The sequence below is a fragment of the Poecilia latipinna genome, unplaced genomic scaffold (genome assembly GCF_001443285.1).
Source record: "Poecilia latipinna isolate Pla-1442-1.1 unplaced genomic scaffold, P_latipinna-1.0 Scaffold252, whole genome shotgun sequence".
NCBI lineage: Eukaryota > Metazoa > Chordata > Actinopteri > Cyprinodontiformes > Poeciliidae > Poecilia > Poecilia latipinna.
The window spans coordinates 277408-301485 of NW_015112868.1; the positions used below are offsets into that span (position 1 = coordinate 277408).

Sequence of the window (24078 nt, forward strand, 5' to 3'; positions counted from 1 at the left end):
CACTGTGAAGAGAGAAGTGCCCATCCGAACGAGGCGGCTGTTAATATCAGTTCAGATCTTTGAAGCGTGGCCCAGACGGACTGAACGGCTTCGTTCACTCCCTCTGCTGCCATTGCTAAAGCTTCGGGCAGATTGCAATTCCAAACCAACGCAGAAAATCAACGTCATTGTTCACAACTTTTCCTTCTGTTTGCTGATTGGTCCGATCAAATATCTACCAGAGTCAGACAATCCGAGTCAAGAGGAGAAAGCCCAGAGTGTGCTGGAAATGATTTTTTTTTGTGTGTGTGTGTGTAATTGCACAGGAAAACTCTATTGAGAATGGATCTTGAAACATTTTTTTTGTTTAAATATTTTCAACCTCTGTTGCTTTTCCATTGGAAAAAAAAGAGAACTTCATCATAATTGTCTTATAACACTTGAGAGGGTTCCTTTGTTCTCTCCAAGACAGATGGTCAGTGAAGGCAGTGGAAGTGATGCAAAAACATGCAAATCATGTGAGTTCTCCTCTAATTTAGGAATATTTCCCACATGGAAACTTTCCTTCAACTATTCAGCTTAGTAAATAAATTCTCCATCTAATGAGGTCCACTATGTCATTTCAATAATATCACAAATCACTAAAACATGCTGATTCAATATTCATTTATACAATATTAATTATATAAAAAAAATAAATGAACCATGATTATTCTGAACTGTCGTGTTTTCATAGCAATGCAACCTCTTTTGGCTCTTTGCCAATCCGTTAGCATTTCAACATGTTGAAAGCTGCAAAGCTTCACAAGAGAAATAATCTGGTTTTAATCCATGTAATCTTTTAAATTCTACCGCCTTTCCTGCAGCCATATCACCAAAGCGCAACAGCACCACCTAGTGGTGGAAGTGAAGTGTAGCGTTTGAAGACTTCTGAACTGCACTTTTTGTTATACAACAAAGCGATTATTTATCATTTGATTTCACAAGGTATTAGATAAAGGCATATTTTAAACACTTTTATGTGTTTTAAGGTAAAAGGTTAGCGCATCATTAGACAATGGATGTACTGAATATATAATAAAATTGTTTTCACAAACTAACTTCTCAGTTCAAACCTGTGTATAATTTTTTTCCCCTTTTGCCTGTCCTGGAAAGCATGAATTTCTGAGTATCATTTTCTGTCTCTTAAGGTGTATAAGCTTACCCTAGAGATTACATTACAACTTTATCTGATAAGTTTTCTTTAAAAAAAAAAAAACGCATAGGCCCACATTTAATCTCGAACAGGTTTTCTAGTTTGAGGATGCGGGCATTCAGTTTGAGTTCTTGGGAAAACCCTGAGTCTGAGCGTGTTTGTTTGGGACTTCCCAAAACACCTCGACTTACTGTTAATTATCATATGAACAACTATCAGAATCGCAAAACGAGCCACTTTTTAACCGGAGAACCTGATATTTACAAAATGAAAATCAATAAAGCGTCCAAATTGTATATGCTGTCATAAGAGAAAAGGACAAAAATAACGTTTTAAAAAATTAAACTTTGTTAAAAAAGAAAAAAGAAAAAAAAGCATGAGCTGCCAATAGAAAATGAAAGTTAGAAAAAAATATATGACGTAACACGGAAGCTTACGTTCAGTCCGAGTCAACAATGGTGTCCTCACGCAAGTTCTCCGTGCTTCTCCTTTTATTTTGTGTCGTCCTTTTTCTAAAGTAAGTAAAGCGACATTTTTACACACATACAGTAGTTTTGTGGATTCATTAAATGTTTTTAATTACATTCGGTGTGTGTTCGGTGACACTCGAGGCTGTTATGACCACAACTTGATTTAAAGCCCGTATAGAGTTGAGTAAATTGTAATCGGGATTAAAATTTGGAAAAGAATTGGCTTTTGTCATAAAAGAAGGAACCGAGAAAAGAACATTTTAAAGAAACGAGCCGTTTTCATGTAGCTGTGTTTAAGAAAAGGTGTGGTTCGTCGATCCATAGGGAAAAGAAGAAGAAGAAAAAAAACAAAAACAAGGGCAGCCAAGTTCGCCGCAACACACGAGTTTTAAATGAGATTTTTCTTGTAACCTGTTGGTAAATAGGGGCGTATTCAATTAAACTACATTACAATAATACAAGATTTGTTTGAATTGTTTTAAGGAATGAACAGAAAGGAAATGAATGTTTTACTTTCTTTTTCAGTGATGTTTCTCCAGTATCTACCGAACTAAATGTCCGACACTCTTTTCGAGAAAAGCTTCGTGTGAAAAGGCAGGGATGTCGAGATGGCACTTACGAGCACAATGGCATAAACTGCTGTAAATGTGCAGCTGGTAAGTTTTATGAAAAATTTAATGTCTGAAAATATTCAGTCTAAGAAAATACGTTTTTTTTTATATATACCTGCAAACTATGGCTTTCTGCCCAAGGTGTTAAAGCATTGGGGGAACATCTGCCAAAAACAAATAAATATTTACTCTGCTAAATAGCTGTATGTTCATGCTGAAGTGAGATTAGGAGCCCCATAGGCTGGCTGTTGATTTCCTGTGCAATTCCCTTAAAAAAAAAAAAAAAAAAATCTTGCTTCCTGTACAGTCTGAGTTTTCTCCCCTTGACTAGGATTGTCTCCGGTAGATTTTTTTTTTTTACTGGGCCAATCAGCGAACAGACGGAGAAGTTGTGAACAATGACCTCTTTTAGAGCCTGCCTGTAGTTTTAGCAATGGCACCAGAGGAAGTGAACAAAGCCGTTCAGTCCGTGTTTGCCACGCTTCAAATTTTGAATTGATATTAACCATCCACCTGGTTCAGATCAGCACTTAACTCAGTGTTTCTCAATCCTGGTCCTCACCGACCCCCTCTCCTGGATGTTTTAGGTATTTCCCTTCTGCCACACACCTGAATTGTATCTCTGGGTGATTAACAGGCTTCTGCAGTACTTGATGATCATGCAATCATTTGAATCAGCTGTTCTGGAATAGAGGCACATCTAAAACATGCAGAGCAGGGGGGGCGGTGAGGACCAGGGTTGAGAAACACTGACTTAACTCTTGGCAGTGAAAGATGGTGGTTTACAGCCCATCTGACCGTCCAAATCCATGCCATGCATGAAATGTATACAACTGTACAACACCTGCCACTATGGACATAAAAGTGAAAAACAACAACAAAAAATTATGTGAAGAAAAATTACAAAGCGTTTTGTAAATGTTTTACACATCAAAACCTGAAAATGCGACGGGTATTTGTATTCACTCCCCTTCCCTCTTTACTCTTAAATCAAATTCAGTGCAACCGCTTATCCTTTATCACCGTTTGTTTTTCTTTACTCTGATTCATGTTTGTTTAAATTGCAGGTCAGAAAGTGGTAGAGCACTGCACTAAAACTGCAGACGATCGAGAATGTGCATTTTGTGACGATGGGACTTATAACAGTGAACCCAATTCTAAGGACTCCTGTGAAATCTGCACATCCTGTGGTCCAGAAAACGGTAAAATCCTAGCAGGAGGGCTTTACTTGACAATTTTCTCAGACTAACTGAGCAGTGGAGACTAACCGATGAAGTCTGCACTGTCATCCCCTTTTTCTGCACCCACTTATCCTCGCAGGATAGCAGAGGGTGTACCATGGTGGCACACACACCACAATGTCAAATTCAAATAAGTTGTTTTTTTTCGTTTTTTTTTTTACTGTGGTTTGTTTTACTGTCAGGAAAAGTCATATTTTTTTTGCAAGCACACCAGTGAGTCACACTCTTATCACCTCTATCCACCTGCATTAATGCATCTGGCTGAGACTGAACAAATTAATATTCTTTTATATCAAGAGGATAATTTTCTATTTTTGGTTTTAATTCGATATGTATCCTATAAAAAGTCTCAGATCTATTTATGTTTTCTAATATGTTTTTTGAAATGGAACCAGGATAGCTTTGTAAGATCAACAAGCAGTTAATGTCTTGAGTACCTTGATTTTCATATTTTCGCAAATTGTACTTGCAGAATTATTTGTTTATACAGTTAATGTTTTAGTGATATAAGAAAGAAGAATGAGCTGCTTTTCAATAAAGCAAAAAAAAAAAAAAAATGCAGTGAACCAGAGCATTGAGTGTATTTTCAGCATGGGGGGTTTATGTGTGAAAAGTTCTCAGTTACAACTTTGTTTTGTTCTTTCAGCTAATTTAGAAGTAAAAGAACGCTGCACCGCCATCAATGACACAAAGTGTACATGTAAGGAAGGTTATTACTGCCCCACTAAAGAAGGAACCTGTAAAATCTGCCATCCCTGTACAAGGTAGGCTTGCTTCTGTCAGATCTTTATGCTCCACCATTTATAGAACATTGTTTTTATTAAGTTTCTTGTTAGATCACACGTCACTTGTAGGGATGTGTTGGGCAATCTTAAGACTATTCTGATAAATATAGTTCAGAAAATGAACCCTGACTCATTGGATTTAATTTTTGTAATTTAGTCTGTTCATTGAACGTTCTAAATTACACGGCTCCAATAAATAACCATTCAACTTGAAATTGTGATGGCAAATAATTATAAATATATTGTTAAATGCATGTAAACATTTAGTTGAACATTTGTATGGAATATATTTTATATTATGCAACACAATAATTCCTTATGAAGTCATTTATGATGAAGCTGCAAGTATATTATTAAAGAAACGACAAAATGAAACTTAACATATCTAATACCTTTAAAATATTTCATTATCCTGCACAGTTACCAGCTTATTGCATTTCAACTGAAATCTACAACCAAAACCAGCAGCACCTTGCAGTGGATCGGTATTAATCACTGCGGGGTGTAAAATAACCTGTAAGACAATTAAAAATGCACATTTCAAAATCAGGAAAAACATACGCATCATCAACACACAAAGAATTGCACATAAGCATAGGCACTATGAGACTCTGTGTGCGATAGCCCCATATAGAAATTTACGGCTTCAGATGTTAGTGACTCAAAAACAGTAATGTATAACAAAGTGTAATTGCTTTTATCTAAGTAAAGGAACAGCAAACTTGCAAGTATTCCTACAGTTGCTAGAATAATGTTTCATATTGTTTATTAATAATATAAACTTCTTTTTTATTATTATTTTTGATTTGTAGACTTAGGAAACTAAGTAAGAACATTCCCTTTAACGTAGAAAAAGTGCAGCACCTTCTGACGACCAGTGACCCGGAGTGCACAGGAACATGTGGTTGACCACATTCTGTTTTATAAAACCAGAGGAAATGTCACTTCCTTCAGCATTTTATTTTATATAATCAAAATGACTTCAATCCACATGAGGGGTTTAGGATTTTTTTTATTATAATTATTATTTATTAAAACATTAGTATCCCTTTCTCCTCAGTAACCAGCCCATGTCTAGTGCACACATAAATGAAGTCCAGGCTCTGGAGTTCAGTTATTCTGATAACTCTGAATATATTTGGAAAAGGCAAGCAATTTACGTGGTTTTATTAGTTGAAGAACATTGTAAGAGCATAAGTTTGAAAGCTTTACATTTGGGTTCCTGTTAAACAAAACTTCTTCCACTTGTCCTTAAACTTATTTTGAGGAAAAAGAAAAAAAAAAAAACTGACCTGGTCTACTACTTACTTTAAGATGTGATTCCACCGGCATCAAAGATGCCTGCACACCCACCAGTGATGCAGTTTGCAACGAGGAAAGTTCTGGTGAAAGTCCTGGTGAGCTATTGTTGAATTTATTTTACAATGACACATTCAAATTGGTTTATAAAATTTACTTTTACCTCATTTATGAACAGGAGTGGTGTGGAAGAGCTTATGATAAAAGTGTTGTGTTTTCCTTTTAAGGTTTAACAGGTGGTGCAAACGCTGGCATTGTGATTGCAGTTTTTTTTGTTGTCGCCGTTGTTGTCGCCGTTGTCGCCATGTTCAGGAAGAAAATTCTGGGTAAGCATACCTAACACTCAATACATGTATGCCAGATATTCATTTGGATTTCAGTAAACAGCATTGTTTATCATGCATAACAATAATTCAATCCATTTATTGTTATTTACAATAACAAATTGTAAATATTTTTACAATAACAAATTGTTTTTCTTTCTTTTTTTTTACTATTTCTAAAGGATTTTTAAAAAAAGACACACCAAAGCCCTCTGGCCCCGTGGTAAGTTCATTAACTTAGCAACTTTTATATTTTAAGATACTAGGCTTCTGTGTCATGTTTTCTAGATTCACCTAGAAGACAAAGTTTTAAACGTCTTTCTCTTCTTTAACCTTAAACAAGCTGATCCTTTATGTAGGAGGGACAGGTTCGTTGTCCTAACTACTACCGTGTTTGTGTAACAGTTCTGTGGAATAGCAAATGATTCTGTAGATGTAAGCTAATTAAAAACTAATAATCTCTCTGTGCTTCACAGAGTGACCCACTTCTTCCAGGTAAGACAGAATATGTCTCTGCATGATCAATAAATCCGTCGCGTTTTCCTTGGTTGCCCCGAGTCACATCTTCCCTGTCTTTTCATCCCAGTGGATATGGAGCCGCACATAGTGGACATTGCAGAAATAATCGGCTGGAAAGATATGTGTCAAATTGCACTCAGTTGTCAGATGGCAAATTCCATTGAGAATGCAAAACTCAGCCACCACAATGATGGTGAAATGTGGACCCTAGAACTACTGAGAAAATGGATGGAGGCAAAGGGCATGCCTGCCTCAGTAGAGCTGATCGCGATCCTGCGGAAAATGAGGAAAAACAGCAAGGCGGACAAAATCAAAGACATTCTGTATCCGATGGACTCTCCTACACAATGTAGTTCTGCCTAAATATTTTTAATATTTTATGATGTTAATAAAATGATAGCATGAATTATTTTTGCACAATCAAAAATGTTTACAATCTTGCAAGCTTAGAATGTGTCTAAAAAAAAAAAAAAGAAAAAAATCTTTATATGAACTTTTAAAAACTTTAAATTTAGCGAATGGACTATCACAATCTAGATGCTGATTCACCTGGCGGGAAAATTGTGCTTTATTGTATTTTTGCTTTTTTTTAAGTTGCTTCTGCTGACTTTCCGTTAAATTTGTAATTTTCAAAGAGGCTTACTCTATATGCACTGAATAAATAAAAAGTTCAAATACGTAAGAGGTCAAAAAATACTTAGCATTTATAGCATGTATTATTTAACTTGTTGGTAACACTTTATTTGCATAAGACTGACATGACACTGTCATAAACATGACATAACACCTGTTAGGAACATGAAGGAGGCTTTACGAATGTCTGACTTGTCATGAAGTGTTCGGTAAATAATGACACTTTTAACGCCAAGTTGCATTAAAAGTGCCAACTTTGCAAGATTTTGTAAATTATAATTTAATGCAAAGTTGGCATTTTTAATGGACTTTCAATGCAACTTTTAGAGCAACTTTGCATTAAAAGTGTCATTATTCACCGAATGACACTTCATCACAACAGTCAAAGACTTTTTTATGTTCATGACGGGTGTTATGTCATGTTTTTGACACTGTCAAATGAAGTGTTACCAACTTGTTTTTAAAAGATTCAACATATGATGTTCTAGCATTGTTGGATGAGTTTTATTTTGTCTTTCTGTACTCTTTCACCCACTCAATACAGATGTGATCGTCCTTTGTAATGTTATTACTCTTTAATTTCTGGACATAATTGTTTTTTTTGTGTGTTTTTTTTCTCTTAAAGATGTTGAAAATCTTAAATTCACTTGAAAAAAACAAATTCAAGTGGACATTGAGCATCAATGGTTATATTTTGCTTAATAAAAAGGGGAAAAAACCAAAGGATAAATGTTTAGTTGTGTTTTGTGGCAGAATATTACATACAGCCCTGGGAAGGCTACTACTATAAAAGTTGAATGTGACGCTACTAAATTAAAAATTTATCTTTGGAAAGCATGGAGTGGCATACAATCAATAGACGACACTTGACAGAGTTCGAAGACACTTGTTTCAGACTAGAAGCCTTGTTATCTCAGCCTAAATGTCTGATTTTTGCATATGGATGTTGCTGTACATGTCTTACTTTTGTTTTAGTACCAAGAATAATGCATCTTTTTTTTCACTATTTTGTCTGAAGATTTGGAAAATTAGTAAATATCCCAAGTGATTGTATCAGTTCTGTGCCTGAAAATGATTCAGATACTGAATAAATAAGCAAAATCAGAAACGGTGTGTTTTTAAAACAGCCTTGAAGTTTATCTGGATTAGGTCATATAGCTTCTTGCTCTTTATGGACTGTGATAGATTGTGCTTCATTTAAACCTTTATTGGGAGGAGACAGCAAGAGCTTCCTGCTGTATCAAATTTTCAATATAATTTTGGTTTTCATGCTATTTTAACATCTATACTATTAATTTCAGTGTCAGAAATATCAAAACAACCTATTTGTGTGAATGATCAAAATGTTTTATTATGCCCCAGTTTTCTGTGGATATAAAATACACTATGTTTTGACTAATTTCACAGGTATGACCAGTCTGGGGTATTTATCCACCATTCACTTCTTCTCTCATAATGGAAATGATGTTTGATATTTTGCAGTTTCCCCCTAAAATCATCTCCTATGTTTTTATAATACATTAAATACTAGACGATTGTTGCTACACTATGCCACACAAAAACAACCCTTGCTTCCTGCTAGCACTCTGAAATGCTTTTTTGCTGAAATGTGCTATAAAATAAAATTTGACAGATTTTGCACCCAGTTTCCAGTCCAGCAACTGCATAGTCATCCAAATGTTTCTCCACATGACAGCACTCTGATATGATCTGAAAGTCTGAGATGTACAGAGTGAAAAGCAATGGTGGGAGTACTGACCCCTGTGGCGCTCCTGACCACCTGGATAGAGATATGCTCCTTAACAATTGCCTCCTGACCTTTTACTTAATTGTATCCAGTGCTGAAGCTCCACCTTGTGGTTCACAGAGACGTTTCATTTTTCAGTAAAACAACCACTAAACTAATCCTTGTATGTATGTGTTGGTTTACATTTCTGTAGATCACATGGTTAACTAAAGGTTGTATGATTTTAAAATTTGCAACCACTAAGTTCACATATTTTATCAGGAAAAAAGTTAAAGTCAGAGAACAATATTTTTGGATATTGGGGTTATACGTGGTGCTGCAAAAAAATCCATGAGTACGAAAACATGCAGAAAAGTGTAGCTACTGGGGCTAATTTTAAAGTACAGTTGCAGTTGTGCGCCGTTAGGCCGACTGAATAATTTGCGGATTGAAAGTAGTCTTGTCATTGCTCACAAACCCCTAGTTTGGGGCGCAGCAGTGAAATCTGGGCGGTCTGTTTTTTTGTAGCATGGGTGGAGCGCACAGCCAGGAAATGTTGAGAAGAGGAGGCTGAGTGAGAGAAACTGTCCCCGAGTTGTTCGCATGGAGGCTGCTGCTTTTACCGGATGGACTTCATCAACATGAACTTCCACAAGAAGGGCGCGCAGGTAGGTTTGACGACTCCGTTTTTGATAAACATGTTGGTGTCTCTACAACCTTCACTTTAGAGGAAAGTCAGCGTGGGGATGCTGAAACATGCTGTCCAAATTATGCAAGACCTTTTCCCGGGAGTATTTGAGTTGCCCTCTGTTGTTGTAAAACTCCACTTACAGTTTCTGGAGGCACAAAGGTTCATTTGTTCGCCGTTCAGGCTCTCGGTGACTCATTTGGTCTGGAAAAATGTTTGTCTACCCGCCACATTTAGCCCTCTATTTAGTTGCTAAGGCAACAAAGGCGGAGCCGCCAACTGCCAAAATTACGTCACTGTACTTGCACGGTTTCGTTACGTCTTTGTGGAAAAACTCATTTCTTGTGATATTTCACAAACGTACTCTAAAGCGTAATAATAGCTACTTGATTACATTATCTAATAACTCAAGACAATATATTAACTTTAGTAAAGCTACATCTATAGAAATACAGTTAAATATGCAGTAGAATTCCTGTTTTGTTTTTTTTTTTTATTGGTCACATCATGCAGAGTCTGTCTCACTTTCCAAACATTTAACCTTGGTCAAGTGAGGATAAATAATAACCTATATATGTATATTGAGCCACTTGTTTTAACACATTGTTTCCTGTATTGGTGAGAAACAATGTTCTGGTTTAAAGCCCTCAGAAGGAATTGGCACCCCCTCACAAAACATGTGATGTTGTGGTATGCATTTGTACTCTGTCCACTTTACTCTGATACCCCTCAGTCACATAATTAGTGAATAGAATCCACCTTTATTATCAATGTAAATACAGCTCACCTGTGAAGTCCTGAGGTTCAGCATATAGTCTGGGTATAGAATCTTGACAGAGCATGCTTCAGTGAAGAAAGCATATGGCGCACAACTGCAAACGTGTATGATATGGTTATCAACCTAAATTCATTAGTTTGGCAAAGAGAGCATCATTTAACAAACAGCCAGCAGGCCTTGTTGGGAAAACAATTAGTTTAGTCCTCCATGAATCTGGCCTTTATGAGATGGTGAAAAAAAGGACTACAAAATTCCTTTTGTAGTTAACAGGCCCTTTAGGAGACACATGTAGTGACTGGTCAAATGTTTGGCTTTTATGCAAACAGCTAAATGTGATAGAAGTAAACTGCATCTGTCACCCTGATCACACCATCCTCATGGTGAAACATGGCAGTGGCAGCCTCATACTATTGGGGTACTTTTCTTCAACAGGAACAAGAAAGTCTGTTTAGAGTTAATGAGAGACTCATGTCCAAGTTTTTGTAATTCTAGCTGTTCTACTCTCCTCTCTCTGGAAGAAATAACCAAGAATACATGAGAAGGTTTCTAAATATATGAATCTCCTCCACCCCACCCGAAGAATCCGCTTTTTTTTTTTTTTAAATTCTGCTTCTTTACATGTTGGTCAAAGCAGCCCGCCTTGTTCCGTTGTGATAAGTCATTTACAGTTTATGCCTTATCAAAGATAAGCAGCTAAACTTATTTTTTGTGGTACGTTTTTGTAACAGTGGCTAAACAAAGCTTATCTAATATGCGTTTCATTTGGGGCCTCTTGTCGAATTCACTGCGTGTTTTGATGCAAGTGTTGGAAATATTTCTGGTGAGTAAGTCGTACAAGAACCTCATGGGTTTCTATGGCTTCACATACGCCATTACTGCTGCCATTTTAATCCCTCGGGCCGACAAGAAACAACTCGTGGTGTTCAAGTGAACTCATAGTACGTTCACTTCCCTTTTCTAGTGCACCAAAGGAAGTGTCAAGTTAAAATGTTATCACTTTATGACGTTATGAGGATGTAAGATTGGACGATTCCTTCTAGAATATACCTGCAAGGACTTTGTCGGCAAGTAAATGTTAATTTTTTTGCGTAACAAGGGTATTTTGAACATTATGCATTTGTGTAACATGATATCCTAGGGGTGGCTTATATTAAGCTTTTGGGCTTATGTAATATCCTCCTTTCTATACAGCAGAAATTGAAAAGATAAACTCAATGTGGATGTTTACAAGAAGAGAGTACATGCAGTTTTGAGGGGCTGACATTTTCTGAAAGGTTTAATCTTTCTACCTCTCTCTAGCCAAGTGCGATAGTGGATGAGTGCGTCACTCAGCACACAGCGTCTGTTTTAGTTGTACGGTCTGTGCTTCCTGCAGTGGGTGGAGGGCTTCCTATAAATAACTCATAAATTTGTATTGTCTTATATTCATGTGGACTTTTACTAAAAGAAATATTTCTGTTTCTGTTTCAGGATGTGAAATACAGCTGTCTCGATGTCTGCTTGGTGCCTGATCGGGTGTGTTAAACTGCCAATTCAAGATGCAGGGAACCATTGCACGTGTCTGCATGGTGGTGGCCGCTGCCATACTGAATCACCCGTTACTCTTCCCCCATGAAAACACCACGCTGCCTGAGCAAGATGAGGATCTGGTGGCACGAATGCGGGAGCACGAAGAGATGCTGGAGATGGAGCATGCCAGGCTGGAGAAAGAGCTTGCGCAGCTGGACTCCGAGCTGGAGGAGACCCCATCGGATCAAGGTTTCAGTTGGTACTTTTGGAGCGCCGTGTCTTTCGTCATATTCCTTGCCATCGAGATGTGCAGAGCAGATATTGCAGAAGATGAAATTCGTCCAGTTGAGGACGAAGATGTAATATCCGAGACCGTATCCATCCCACCCAGGATGATGGATAAGAATGCCCTGAGGAACTTCTGCGATAAATGCACCTACACTTCGTCCCATGAAAACTGGAAGGTGAGGGAGTTTGTGGAGGGTTTTGCCGACGACCTGCTAGAGTCGCTCCGGAGCATGTGTGACAGGGAGGTGGACATGGAGGTTGGTGATTTCATTGGCGTAGGAAGCATGTTTGAGTCGTGGAAGGTGTGCCAGCCTCTGATGTGTGACCTTTTAGTGCCTTTCACACCTCCTGATCCTCACTCTTTCCTGTACCATCTGTGGTGCAGCTCCTCTAGTGACATTCCACCAGACATGCAGTGTTCTGGCACCATAAAGGTGACCATGTTTGGGGAGGATGAAGAGGCCTGCCTATGTGGTTCTGCCAACCTTGGGGAGGATGTGCTTTGTCTGTTGCATAATAAGAACAAGGTGGTCAAAGTGAACCGCAGCCCAGATGAACTCCTGTGCTCCTCTGGTACACATTTCTTAGCCAAAGATCAAATCATGCGGTGGTTTCAGATCGCTGTCACCAAAGCGTGGGCCGGAATCTCCCACAAATACGACTTTGAGGTCACTTTTCGGAGCCTGGATGCTGCTGGTGCTCTGAAGATCCGGTTCCGTTCTGGAAAAGTCATCGTACTGAACCTCATCCCCGTGGTCCAGCTGGAAGACACGGACGCTTATTTTGTCTCGTACTTTCCGTCAGATCACAACAGTTTCCCAGACCCATACTGGCCTCTCTCCTTAGCTGTCTGCGAGAGAAATTTGCTGAAGTATTTAGCTAAGCGACTACCACAAAATTCTTGCCACTTGCACTGCCTTCAGGTCGCTACCTTCCTTCACAGAAAGCAGTTGAGTCTGACAGGAGAATCTGCCCTCACTAGCTACCACTTCAAGACCGCCATGGTGCACTTGCTACTTAGCACCAGGACCTCTGCATGGGGAGCAGCCAGTTTGGAGCGTAGGCTTCAGGATGTGTTCACCTTCTTGCAGAAGAGCTTGCAGGAGAAGAGACTGTACCATGCTCTAATCGGGAACAGGAAAGTGCCTCAGGACATTCGGGTTCCTGAGAGATTCCGCAAAGCAGAACCCATCAATCTGTTCAGGTCATTGGTGCTAAGAAGGAAGCTTTATGCAGCGACCGTTAGGCACTTCCAAGAGATGTTGAGAAATGCGCCTGTTCTTTTAGAGGAGTATACACCTTATTTATCCAATGGATGTTAACGCCACCGCCTGGAAGAGGGCTTGTAAGCAGAGACGCAGCTTAATATGGCTCACCATCCAGGGCGACTGAGCCTGAGAGCTAGCACAGAATATCACCAATAAAATAGTTGGTGACTGATTCTCCACTTTTTACCTACACTTAAGTCAAAAAATTATTCATACCACTGGCAGATTTCAGATCGAATCTCTTCATTTCATGACAATGTTTAATCTGACTGAATGTAAAGGATAATAATGAGACCTTCCAACCTCAAAGACCTGAGCTCATCTCTAAAGATAAATACCAGTGGAAGCATGCAAAAAGCTGGTCAGCCGTTAGGATTTGATTATTGTAATTCCAATTAAGCCATTTTTATTAAGAAGGATGTAATTTTTTTTATAAAACAAAATGTTATCAAAATTGATATTCCCTGTTTGAGAAATACCAGTCTCATTTATTGTAAAAAATAAACTTATTGGTGGAATGAAATAATTATAAATTCAAATTTGCCAGGTGGTATGACTAATTTTAGGCTTACCTGCAACACTTAAGTGTCTTATGGTTACGGATAGTTGTGATGGGTTACATGTTGGATAATATATGCAGTATTTTGCAGAAAGATCTTTTCAACAAAAGGGGTGCAGGCCACTCAGCTTCTTTATTTATATGTGTATGTATTAACATAAAAATTGTAGTTACACCAAATTTTCCTAAGTGGTTTTGTGATTGCATCTCTTTTTAGTCATGAAGTTAACCAATCCATTTTCAGAGATGGAGCTGTTTAACAAGCTAACAAGAACCCTTTGTTACTCCTAACTCCACCCAATCCAAAGGCAGCTGATGCTTTTCCTTTTTAAAGCATAGTGCTTTTTTAAGGTATTGTTTGTGTCTGATATCTACAACTTATTTTTAGTAAACAGAGAAAAAATAATTTTAACCAGAGACTGAAACTGCATCATTTTTATTTTTAAAAAAGTACAAAATTTTGACATGGCTGATCAGAAGCTCATTCAGTTAAAGGGACCCAAATTCATTTACTTTGTGACAATTATCTCTAAGAAATACGGGCAACATATCAAGTACATAGACTGTTCAGTGGACAGTTTTATAATGGAGCTGATTTGTGGTAGTGAATATAAATGGACGGATGAACAGCTGTTTGTTACAGGCCAAAGTCATAGTTGGGTTTCCCCTCAGCGACACTCTTGTAGAAGGCTTTGTAGGTGTCCATATCGAACATGGTGTTTTTAACAGTTGGATCCTCCAGCATGCGCTCAGTCCACTTCTTCAGCTCAGGAGTGTGGTCCAGGCAGCTGACAAGATGAAGGAAATAAAATGATGCAGAGAAGAACATTTCAGAAGCACAGTTTTTGGTTTTATTTTCTAAAAACCGATGACCGCAGTCAACAGCCAGTCATACAATGTTTTTTTTTTGTTGTTTTTTTTTAATACTGTACTTGAATGATACTGCACTGACCAATAAGTAAATTACTTCAAAACAAAATGCTTTGCTTTTGTTATATTTTTTTATGCTTCTTTTACCGTAAATGATAACTTTTAACTTCTGTTTTTTTGCACATATTTGTACCTATTCAATGAATACTTTCCATAAATAAAATTACATATTTATTACATGGTTTATAAGTGTTACTCACTGCTGCAGCTCCGAGACCTCGATCCTTTCAAAAAATGGCCACATCATGTAGTCGATCATTGTGATGGTGTCACCTTCAAAGAACTTTGTCTTTTTCTTCTCCAAGTGCTGAAAATCAATCACCACCATCAGTGTTGTGTCGAGTATAGTGGGCTCATTTGGCGACGAAAGTAATTAATTTAACCTTGAAGGTAAAAAAAGGAGAAAAATATCCCAATACGTATTCGACCCACCTCATTCAATTTAGCAAATTTCTCTTTCAGCTCAACTTCCTGTTTAGAGACATCCTCTCCTTTCCTCCTTGCTGATGGGATCTTATAGAAGTAAGGTATTACCTAAATAAAAAAAAAGTAGCAGCATTTCTTTGGTTACTGAAAAAACAGCCATAATCAAAAACTAAAGATTTTAATGCAAATTTTGCATGATCTTTACCTTGGAAAAATGCTCCAGCAGCATTCTTTGTTGGGCTTTTCCAAAAGGAGAGGATGGAAGAAGCTTTTTCTCAGGATACACTTCATCCAGATACTCACAGGTGATGGGAGACTCGTATATAACTTCACCAGCAGATGTCTCCAGTGCAGGCACAAGACCGAGAGGGTTCTTTTCAAGAAACCACTCGGGTTTCTCTTTCAAATCGATGTTGATGGTGTCATATCTTACATACGAAACAAAATCGGGTTGATCAGGCAGTGAGAAAATAAGTTCATCAGTGAATTAAAAAAAAAAAATGTTGATTAAAGAAAATAATTTTTTAAAATGTATTTTTACTTGATCCCTTTGGCGTTCAGCACTAATCTGGTCCTTTGAGCAAAAGGGCAGAATCTCATGCTGTAGAGGCGCAGCTGACCTTTGGGAACAGGGCCGGGTGCAGGGCTTCCTAAGGTCAACCACAAAAAGGTTACTTTTACATGACAAAATGCAACAAAACAACAAATGTGTATCCTATTCTGATTATGTAATATTCAAAAATATACATTTTTCTTTTAAATTCCCAATAATTTTCTAATCTTTCACGTCAACATTTCAACTGAAAAATCTAATTCATAATAAATAATAATAATAAAAAAGACAAGGATGAAAATCAGGTCAAGTTGAGGTATACTAGAATAAATATCTTAATGGGATAAGAGTAGACCTGAATCAACGATCTGGCTTTTTGTAGCGCATATTACACTTAAGACATAAATGATAAGAAGTATTATAGTGACAAACTACACAAAAACACTTATAATCGTCAGAGAACTTTTGAAATGATTCTCTATAACTTGTGTTTTGAAAAAGTATTCACCTACTTTCAGATTTCTGCTGCGTCACGCTATTGCGTCGGTATCTCAGAAAGTGCTAAAACAAACCTTTACTCTAGTTATAGCCAGAATGTATTCACTTGTCCGCTTAAAAATGCCATTTCCCAACATGTCATATTAAAAACTTCGATTCAAACACATTATGGCTCGCCAATGAGGAAACAAAAAACCTGCAGCTCAAACGGGTGAAGAAATGCTGATGTAATAGATCATTTACAAGCAGGAGGGAAGAGGTCATATAACAGAGACCACAATGACTTAGCAGATTTATTCCTATCATTTTTTCTGCCTGAGAATGTCAATGAGGTTAGCACTTCAGGGTTGGTTAAAATAATTAAACGAATTCTTGGAGAAAACAAACTGGACTACCCTCCGCGGTACAAAGTTTAGCAAGCTGACAGAACGCAGGAAACGGTCCCCATGTTGACTTATCTGGTCGTTTCTTACCTTTAGCGAAACATTTTTCAGTAGCCATGGCGTTCCTGAGGACTGGGACGGAATCTGTTTGACCAGAGATGACAACACGATGCAAAGCGCAGAACTACTTTACTTTATTAACTACTTCCGGCGTAGGTGCGTCAGAAAATTCGGAGCCAATAGCGCATTAAGTAGGCGGATACAAATGAAAGGTGACTTAGCGTTACAGGTGAAGCAATTGTTTTCCGTATATATCATTTAAAATTCTTTAGATATATTTATTTATTCACAATTTTAATGATGCAGATAAAAACAACCAAAAAGAGACATTGCACAATAAGCCAAAGAAGGAAAAAAAGGGGTGCTTATTGAATATTGTTTCTCCGAATAATAGAAAAGGACAATGTTTTGTTTTGTTTTTGAAACTATTCCGTTTCAGGTACTTTGCAGAGTAAACGTTTTTATTATTTATTTATTTATTTATTTTACAATGAATGCAAAAAACACACATTTTTGTATCACAATAATCTTAACATGGAAAGTCTTGACATCCTGAGAGTACTTATAAATGCCTGGGAGAACTTATTGATAATAAATTGAGCTTTGGGACCCCAGTCAAAATCAATGAACACAAAAGCACAATCGTATAGGCACTTTTATTGGAAACTGTCCTGCTTTTAAGAATGGAGATTTGTCCTAACTGTGTGATCATATATGTCTCATAAAGATTGCATCTCAGGACAATATTTGGTCTAATGTGCTTTTACTTTTTCAGTTCTTACAGGGCACATGTTTGCATTCTGCAAAAAATGTCTTCCCCAATCCAAATTCCATTCTTATCTTGACACACCATGCCCTGTTTCACCACACAGGTCTGTCAGGTCTGATTTCTTTGTATTTTCTCATGTATTCAGAGTCAGAATACATGGCTACTGTGAAAGCTTGGACGTCTCTCTCAGAGAGTGGTATCATTACATAGCACAAGTAAAGCTTAACATATTTGGCTCTTGTTAAATTGTTGAATATTGGTGGAAAAGACTACCTCAAAGGGTTTTCTTTTGTGGTAGTATGAAGACTAAAGTCAGTCTGCATTGAACTGAAGCCAAATTCCTTCAGTAGGACAATTATTCAGTTGTTAAATGTGTGAGAACTGTTGCCCTGAAGCAACTCCCTTGGTGTTCAACATTCAAAATCAGCTCCAGCTTTGTGCTCACACATTCACCATCTAGGAGACAGAGCCAATGTTCAGCTTTCACACAGAATATATTTTCTATTTATTGTGTGCAAATTAATGGGTGGTTTATAAATATGACCTACATTAATTGAATAGTAAAAGCTGTACTTAAATAGTATGCACAGAGTGTTTGTCAAATAAGCATATTTGAATAATGTGCATGCAGACATTGGATTTGTAATGTTGCAGCTCTTTAGAGCTTCATTCTTTAAAAATACAGTATTTTGTCACCATTCATCTGTTTTTATAACTTTAAACACATAACTTCTAGGAAGTAGGGAAGAATCATTATAGTTGCATATTTACTTATCCAAACCTGGCACCTTCATGTTTGAATCTCTAAATCTTATGGCAACCGATAAGAGTGAAACGATAAAAGATGAAAAAAAAAAAAAAACACAGCAGTATATCTTTGATGGAATATATTTTATTTTTATTTTTGACATAGATAGCACATGTCTAATTTTAGAAAGAAGTTTTGAACCAACACCCACTTTCATGAAATTACCTTTTAAATGGCCAGTAGAAACAAAATGCAATAGAAAGAGATAAAAAAAAAAACAGCCATATGACAGAAATTGAAAACATGTAGACTTGTTGCTATGAAGCGTTGATTATTTGTTTTCTACAGGCCATAGTCATAGTCAGGTTTTCCATTCAGGAAGCTGTTGAAGAAGGTTTTGTGATTCTCTGTGCTGTGCATGGTGACTTTAACAGCCGGGTCCTCCAGCATCAGCTCCGTCCACTTCTTCAATTCAGGTGTGTGGTCCAGGCAGCTGAAAGAGCCAGAGAAAACACTTTACAGCACATCAATTTCCAACTCTATGCCATCATTTGGACTTAATACATTCCCTGAGATAGATATTTCTGAATAAAACCCAGGCCTTACGGGTGCCACTGACTACTGAGGTACTGGGATCTCCTCTGATACCACAATTAACTTTTTGCTGTACTTCTTGTTGGTCTGGTTTATTCCTATTAAATGATCTGAAAACTTTTTGAACCTAAAATACAAAAAAACAAAAAAAAATAAAAATAATAAAAAAGTAAATATTACTCACTGTTGTACTTCAAACATCCCAAGCCTCTCAAAGAATGGCCACATCATGTAGTCGATGAAGGTAATGGTATCACCACCAAAGAATTTTGTCTTCCTTTTCACCAAGTACTGAAAAAAAAAAATCACATTAAGCACTGCTGTCTGGAAAAAAAAAAGCAAAGCAATTACGATAAGTATTTAAAATACAAAAAGTTGTTAAGGATTGTGTTTGTGAGAACATATCGGACATTAATGACTTATTTTAACATTATTCAACTAAAAACTTAAAATAGTCTGACATGTTGACTGACCTGCTTCTCATGTAACCTTGCAAATATATTGCCATTAAAACACTCTTAAAAATCTCAGAAAGTGCAGATTGTGCATTGACAGATTGCACTGACATTTTTTTATTTTTTTATTTTTTTTTGCAAAAACACATTATCACTGATTGGCTTTCTGCAAAACCCTTGCTTTCAAACAGTTTTCAAGCACCGGAAGAGAACGATATCTGGCAAATTCAAACAATCATTTCTTAATATTCTGGAATATTTTCCCATATTTTCTTATGTTTCTAATATATTCCAGTGTTTCAGGATAATTAATATTTATGATCATCCCCATTAATTTTCACTGACTAACTCTGTTGGTTCTTTTTTTTTTCTTCCTGAGCAGAGTGACTGCAGAAAATGTTTTCCATTTTATAAAATTATTCCAATAGAAGACACAAGTGTAACCTCAAGCCACATTTATTAGCAATGAATACCTACATCGGATTAGGAAGGCGCTGAAAAGCTTTGCTCAAAAGATACACTGAAATTAGAAGCACAGTCGCCCTTCAATTTCCACTATCATTACTGTCAGGGGTATTACTGTCCTCTTCAGAAGTACCCAGGGCAGCAGCAGCTGTAATTTATTATATCAATAAAATTCTTATCTACCACAATGAGTAAAACATGCAATGCTCAGAGGTCACTTCATTACCCACAATTAAATAGATACATGTGGAGCATTTGAGTACATGCCTGAAACACACTGCTGCTGTGCTTGTCTCATTGGCTGACTGCTTTGATGAATGATCTCGTATCCATCACCGTCTTAGAGACATTATGTTCTGATGTCTATAATAATGTCCCACGGTTGCTCAATGGACCTCCTACATCCGTTGCCTGCTCGATCGTCTCTCCCAACATTTTAAGTTGTTCAACAATTTGTTTCCAAATAAGGCCTTTTTTCATCTCTGCTCTCCTGTTAGTTACTCTTTTCCCCCCATCCTTTCACCTACCATCTACCGCCAACACATCAGTGGTCTTTAATTGGAGTTACACATTTTACCGCATTTCAAGTTCAACGTCAAAAATCACATTTGTAACCTTTTTAGTTTCTCTTTGATTCAGCATTAATTTATAATAGCATGATAACCATAACTTATTAGTTACTCTTATTATAATCATAATGTGAGCTATTACAGACAGTCTTCTGAAAAGAAACCAAGAATAATCCATTATTCTAATTATTTGATACCAAAGTTACAGTTACTTGTTTTACTTTTTAGTATTCCCACAAGTGTAAGTATTCTTACAAGTAAACCAATATTAATGTAAGTATTTTACCTTGGGTCTTATCCAATTACTCAAAATGGTCAGATTTCATTCTTTAAAACTTTCATGCTTTGAAATAAGCAATAGTCTCAAGTACTTTGATGAATCTGCAAGCTGGAAACTTACTTCCTCTTTTCTCAGAAAGCCTGCTGTTCCTTTTTCATAACACTCTGCCTGTCTGACTATGATTTCTAATGATTAGATAGAAAAAGGAAGTAGAATTAAAGCAAAGTTTGCAGGAGACACAAACAACACACACAACCTGATTGATTTTATTACTGAAGTTTAAGTCTACTGTTGGGTCTAGATGTTACTTGTGTAATTAACTTTAAAGGTAACTTCATGTATTGTTACTTTTAAACTAAAATCTCCAGCATGGAGAAGTGGGATGATCTCGGGTTTTCTTGACAAGGGCTACCTTCAAGATGATCTCAAATCAACAAGTAGGGGGTAAAATGTATACACAATGAACAGGACAATTATACTAAAGAAAAATATATATTTTTTGTCTCTGAAACATTCAATCAATCGTGTCAAGAATAGTTTACACGCTAACTTTAAGCTGAATTCAATTCACACAAATACAGCTAATTTCTGTTTTAGAAGCCCATAAAAGTTTCACATAAATCATTAACAGCCCCAAATTAATCTGAGCAGAATTAACCATTGGACATTTCCCCAAAAGATATTACAACTTACTTCATTTAGACTGGTGAACTTCTCCTTCAGTTCAGCTTCTAATCCTGACACATCATCACCCTTTCTTCTTGCTGATGAGATCTTGAAGAGGTGTGGCGTTATCTACAAAAGACAAGATTGATTTCGCTCATTTTTTTCCCATACAAAAAGAAAAACATTCAGCATCCACATGGAATTAGCACCAAAGGTTTACATGATGATGTTCTTCTTCGACACAAACCTTGGAAAAGTGCTCCAGCATCATTTTTTGTTGGGCTTTCCCAAAAGGAGTTGCTGGAAGCAGCTTCTTCTCAGGATACACTTCATCCAGGAACTCGGAGGTGATGACAGACTCATTCACCACTTCACCAGCAGGTGTTTCTATTGTAGGAACAAGACCGTCAGGGTTCTTCTCAAGGAACCAGTCAGGTTTCTGTTTCAAATGGATGTTGATGGTTTCAAACCTAAAGAAAAAAGAAAAAAAAAACCACACACACCAAAAAACATCTTTCAGTAAAGGCAAATCATATTTCAGGGTTGGATATGAAGTTTCTTATTTGGAGAAAACAATATTTTATTTACTTGATCCCTTTGGCGTGCAACACCAATCTGGTTCTTTGGGCAAAAGGGCAGAATCTCATGCTGTAGAGACGCACCTGATCTTTCGGCACCGGACCAGGTGCAGGACTTCCTGTTTTAAATTTAAATGCAACATTGAAACTATGTTGATTTTTTTATTATGTTTTTTACATTGTATTTTGTCTCTGTAATCCTCAAAATGTTCTACTTTAAAACACAAGCGCCTTCTGTTCTACATCTTTCTGAAAAGTTCTGTAAAACCCACAGTTGCAGTTCACTATTATAACAAAGAGAATACTTTAGGTCTGATGATAATCGTCAGCAGAGCTCAGTAGCACTCAATAGCAAAACAAACTGAACTTATAATAATTTCTAAGGCATACAATTTGCCAAGGCACGTAATTTGACTATTTGACTGACAAAAATCAATTCAGCACATCTGGTTTTGTTCTAAAGAGCCTGTATCCAATTCTCCATTTCGAGGCGATTATTACAGTATTGATTTATTCATTCAATTCGCCTTTTTAAATTTGATATAGGTCCTAAAATGATCTATCCTTTTAAAGGAATTTTGTTTGTTCCTATTGGCAAACCTACGCGGCGCGCGCACATGAAGAAGAAGAAAAAAAGCCGTCTAATTTCTCAGTCTCCATTAGAAACAAGGTGAATCTTACCCGCGGCGAAGCTCTTTTCGGACGACATAGTTGCGGTAAAACTTGTTAAAATGGTTGTATAGAACCAAACACACGGAACTGAGCACAGAAGCTACAGTCCTTTATTTAAAGAGCTTCTTCCGGGGAGGAGACGCCAGTCCGAGGAAGTTTTCTAGAAAGCTTAAACAAGACCAGACAGCCCCATTTTCTTTTGTTTTCTTTTCGTGATTCAGCGGGTTTATCCACACAGGAGTTTGTCAGTAAAATGTCATATTATTAAAAAAATATTGCGGCAGTTCTTTTAAAAAATGATAAATTAATTACACACGGTGTTGCATGTCAAGTTGTTTATTGTCTAAATTACATAAAATGATAATTGAAGGCAAACGAAGTCACCTTTTCTTCTCAGAATGCGTTGTAAAGTAATAAAAAGGTCACAATGACTCTGCACTTTGACCAAAACAGCCCGCTTACAGAACAGCCAGGAGAACCGCGGAGTAACTACGTGACTCAGCATTTTCTGTCTTATATTATGACAAAACATTATTATGTTTTGCCTTTTTAAATTTGTTTTTGTCATAACAATGACAACATAAGAATAAAAACGACTGTATGGTTTCTACGCAACTATAGACGGCTGTATAAGGATGGTGTGCCTCTTGTTAGACATCAAATATATGCCATTGCTGTTCCATAAGAGTACTATCGCCATCAGAAGTCTTTCTCTGTGCCCAGATGACATTTTGCAAAGGCCAAGATGTTATTATTATTATAAAGTTTTTTTGATAGGGACAGACACACATCGACATAGACAAACTGAATAAAACAGCAGTCCCATGTTTGCATCATGGTGCAAAAGCAACAGCTAATTCGCTGGGCTTTTTAAAAAATAACTCCAAAAAATTTGAAGTGATCACCATTTAAAATAGCACAACATAATGTATACAGACAGAAAAATGTGGGACATTTTTCTGTTTGTATCAGAAAATTATGTTTGTATCAGAAAATTATGGGAATTACTCAGACAACTGACTTCCTTTTAGGTCTGCAATTAGTAGTAGGGATTCAGTAGTGTACAGTCTCCGCTGGACTGTCTTCCTTGAGATGTGGACATAGACATGGCTATCTCCAACCAAGGCAGCCTTGGTGGTAATCCTTTTCTTTCGTTTTTGCCGTTTTCCCTTTGAATTTTTCCACACGGTTAAACTTCTTGTGTTTTTAATATAATACCTGGGAAATGCCCTGCTGGCAGAAAGCATGAAGAAACACTTGCAAATGGAGCAGGCTGCAAGTTGGAGGAAGAGCACCCATGGACTCCAAGCAGGAGGAAACGATCTTGGATAAAGACTCCACTTTGTGTACTGGAGCCTGTTTTTGTTGTGTACTTTGCTGCATAATTTGCTGAATGGAACTCTGGCCACTATACAGTGATGATGAAACATATGGGGCTGGATGTTTTCCACCCAGCACTGGCCAGGAACACCCAGAAGAACCTCACTGATAAATGCACGGGAGTGATTCTATAATTGGAGATACATTTTGCACTTCAAGAAATGACAAAAAAAAAAAAAAA

The 24078-nt window shown here is 37.1% G+C and overlaps 4 protein-coding genes across 5 annotated transcripts; 2 read left to right on the forward strand and 2 right to left on the reverse strand.

Moving 5' to 3' along the window:
- Nucleotides 1–1582: 1582 nt before the first annotated feature.
- fas (Fas cell surface death receptor) lies at nt 1583–6828 on the forward strand. Of its 2 annotated transcripts, none has more exons than XM_015032839.1 (9): nt 1583–1691; nt 2170–2300; nt 3323–3457; nt 4143–4260; nt 5596–5678; nt 5808–5906; nt 6086–6126; nt 6380–6398; nt 6490–6828. In XM_015032839.1, the coding sequence occupies exons 1-9, from the start codon at nt 1630–1632 to the stop codon at nt 6783–6785; spliced, it is 984 nt and encodes a 327-aa protein (XP_014888325.1). In that variant the 5' UTR covers nt 1583–1629; the 3' UTR covers nt 6786–6828. The 2 variants fall into 2 exon arrangements, with proteins under 2 accessions (XP_014888325.1, XP_014888326.1); XM_015032840.1 differs by having other exon boundaries at nt 5596–5666.
- Nucleotides 6829–9241: 2413 nt separating this feature from the next.
- Nucleotides 9242–14051, forward strand: itprip (inositol 1,4,5-trisphosphate receptor interacting protein). The gene is made up of 2 exons (XM_015032838.1): nt 9242–9449; nt 11718–14051. The coding sequence occupies exon 2, from the start codon at nt 11786–11788 to the stop codon at nt 13364–13366; it is 1581 nt and encodes a 526-aa protein (XP_014888324.1). The 5' UTR covers nt 9242–9449; nt 11718–11785; the 3' UTR covers nt 13367–14051.
- Nucleotides 14052–14291: 240 nt separating this feature from the next.
- LOC106947676 (glutathione S-transferase omega-1-like) lies at nt 14292–16873 on the reverse strand. The gene is made up of 6 exons (XM_015032841.1): nt 16752–16873; nt 15769–15877; nt 15433–15655; nt 15234–15335; nt 15002–15108; nt 14292–14659 (listed from the first exon to the last, which is right to left on the reverse strand). Exons 1-6 carry the CDS (start codon nt 16777–16779, stop codon nt 14509–14511), a joined length of 720 nt encoding a protein of 239 aa, XP_014888327.1. The 5' UTR covers nt 16780–16873; the 3' UTR covers nt 14292–14508.
- Nucleotides 16874–18362: 1489 nt separating this feature from the next.
- On the reverse strand, nt 18363–22678 carry LOC106947677 (glutathione S-transferase omega-1-like). The gene is made up of 6 exons (XM_015032842.1): nt 22527–22678; nt 21856–21964; nt 21515–21737; nt 21295–21396; nt 19017–19123; nt 18363–18731 (listed from the first exon to the last, which is right to left on the reverse strand). The coding sequence occupies exons 1-6, from the start codon at nt 22552–22554 to the stop codon at nt 18581–18583; spliced, it is 720 nt and encodes a 239-aa protein (XP_014888328.1). The 5' UTR covers nt 22555–22678; the 3' UTR covers nt 18363–18580.
- Nucleotides 22679–24078: the final 1400 nt, after the last annotated feature.

What these genes read in the sequence shown, in the direction of transcription:
- LOC106947677 (XM_015032842.1), bottom strand. Translation starts at nt 22,554, where the DNA reads ATGTCGTCCGAAAAGAGCTTCGCCGCGG. An exon ending in CGAAAAGAGCTTCGCCGCGG is followed by an intron (nt 21,965 to 22,526) that starts GTAAGATTCACC and finishes AATTTAAAACAG; the next exon opens with GAAGTCCTGCACCTGGTCCG. An exon ending in GGGATGTTTGAAGTACAACA is followed by an intron (nt 18,732 to 19,016) that starts GTGAGTAATATT and finishes TGGCTCTTTCAG; the next exon opens with CTGCCTGGACCACACACCTG.
- LOC106947676 (XM_015032841.1), bottom strand. Translation starts at nt 16,779, where the DNA reads ATGGCTACTGAAAAATGTTTCGCTAAAG. An exon ending in CTGAACGCCAAAGGGATCAA is followed by an intron (nt 15,656 to 15,768) that starts GTAAAAATACAT and finishes TTCGTATGTAAG; the next exon opens with ATATGACACCATCAACATCG. An exon ending in TGCTGGAGCATTTTTCCAAG is followed by an intron (nt 15,336 to 15,432) that starts GTAAAGATCATG and finishes TTTTTTATTTAG; the next exon opens with GTAATACCTTACTTCTATAA.
- fas (XM_015032839.1), top strand. Translation starts at nt 1,630, where the DNA reads ATGGTGTCCTCACGCAAGTTCTCCGTGCTTCTCCTTTTATTTTGTGTC. An exon ending in TGTGTCGTCCTTTTTCTAAA is followed by an intron (nt 1,692 to 2,169) that starts GTAAGTAAAGCG and finishes TTTCTTTTTCAG; the next exon opens with TGATGTTTCTCCAGTATCTA. An exon ending in AAGTTCTGGTGAAAGTCCTG is followed by an intron (nt 5,679 to 5,807) that starts GTGAGCTATTGT and finishes TTTCCTTTTAAG; the next exon opens with GTTTAACAGGTGGTGCAAAC.
- itprip (XM_015032838.1), top strand. Translation starts at nt 11,786, where the DNA reads ATGCAGGGAACCATTGCACGTGTCTGCATGGTGGTGGCCGCTGCCATA.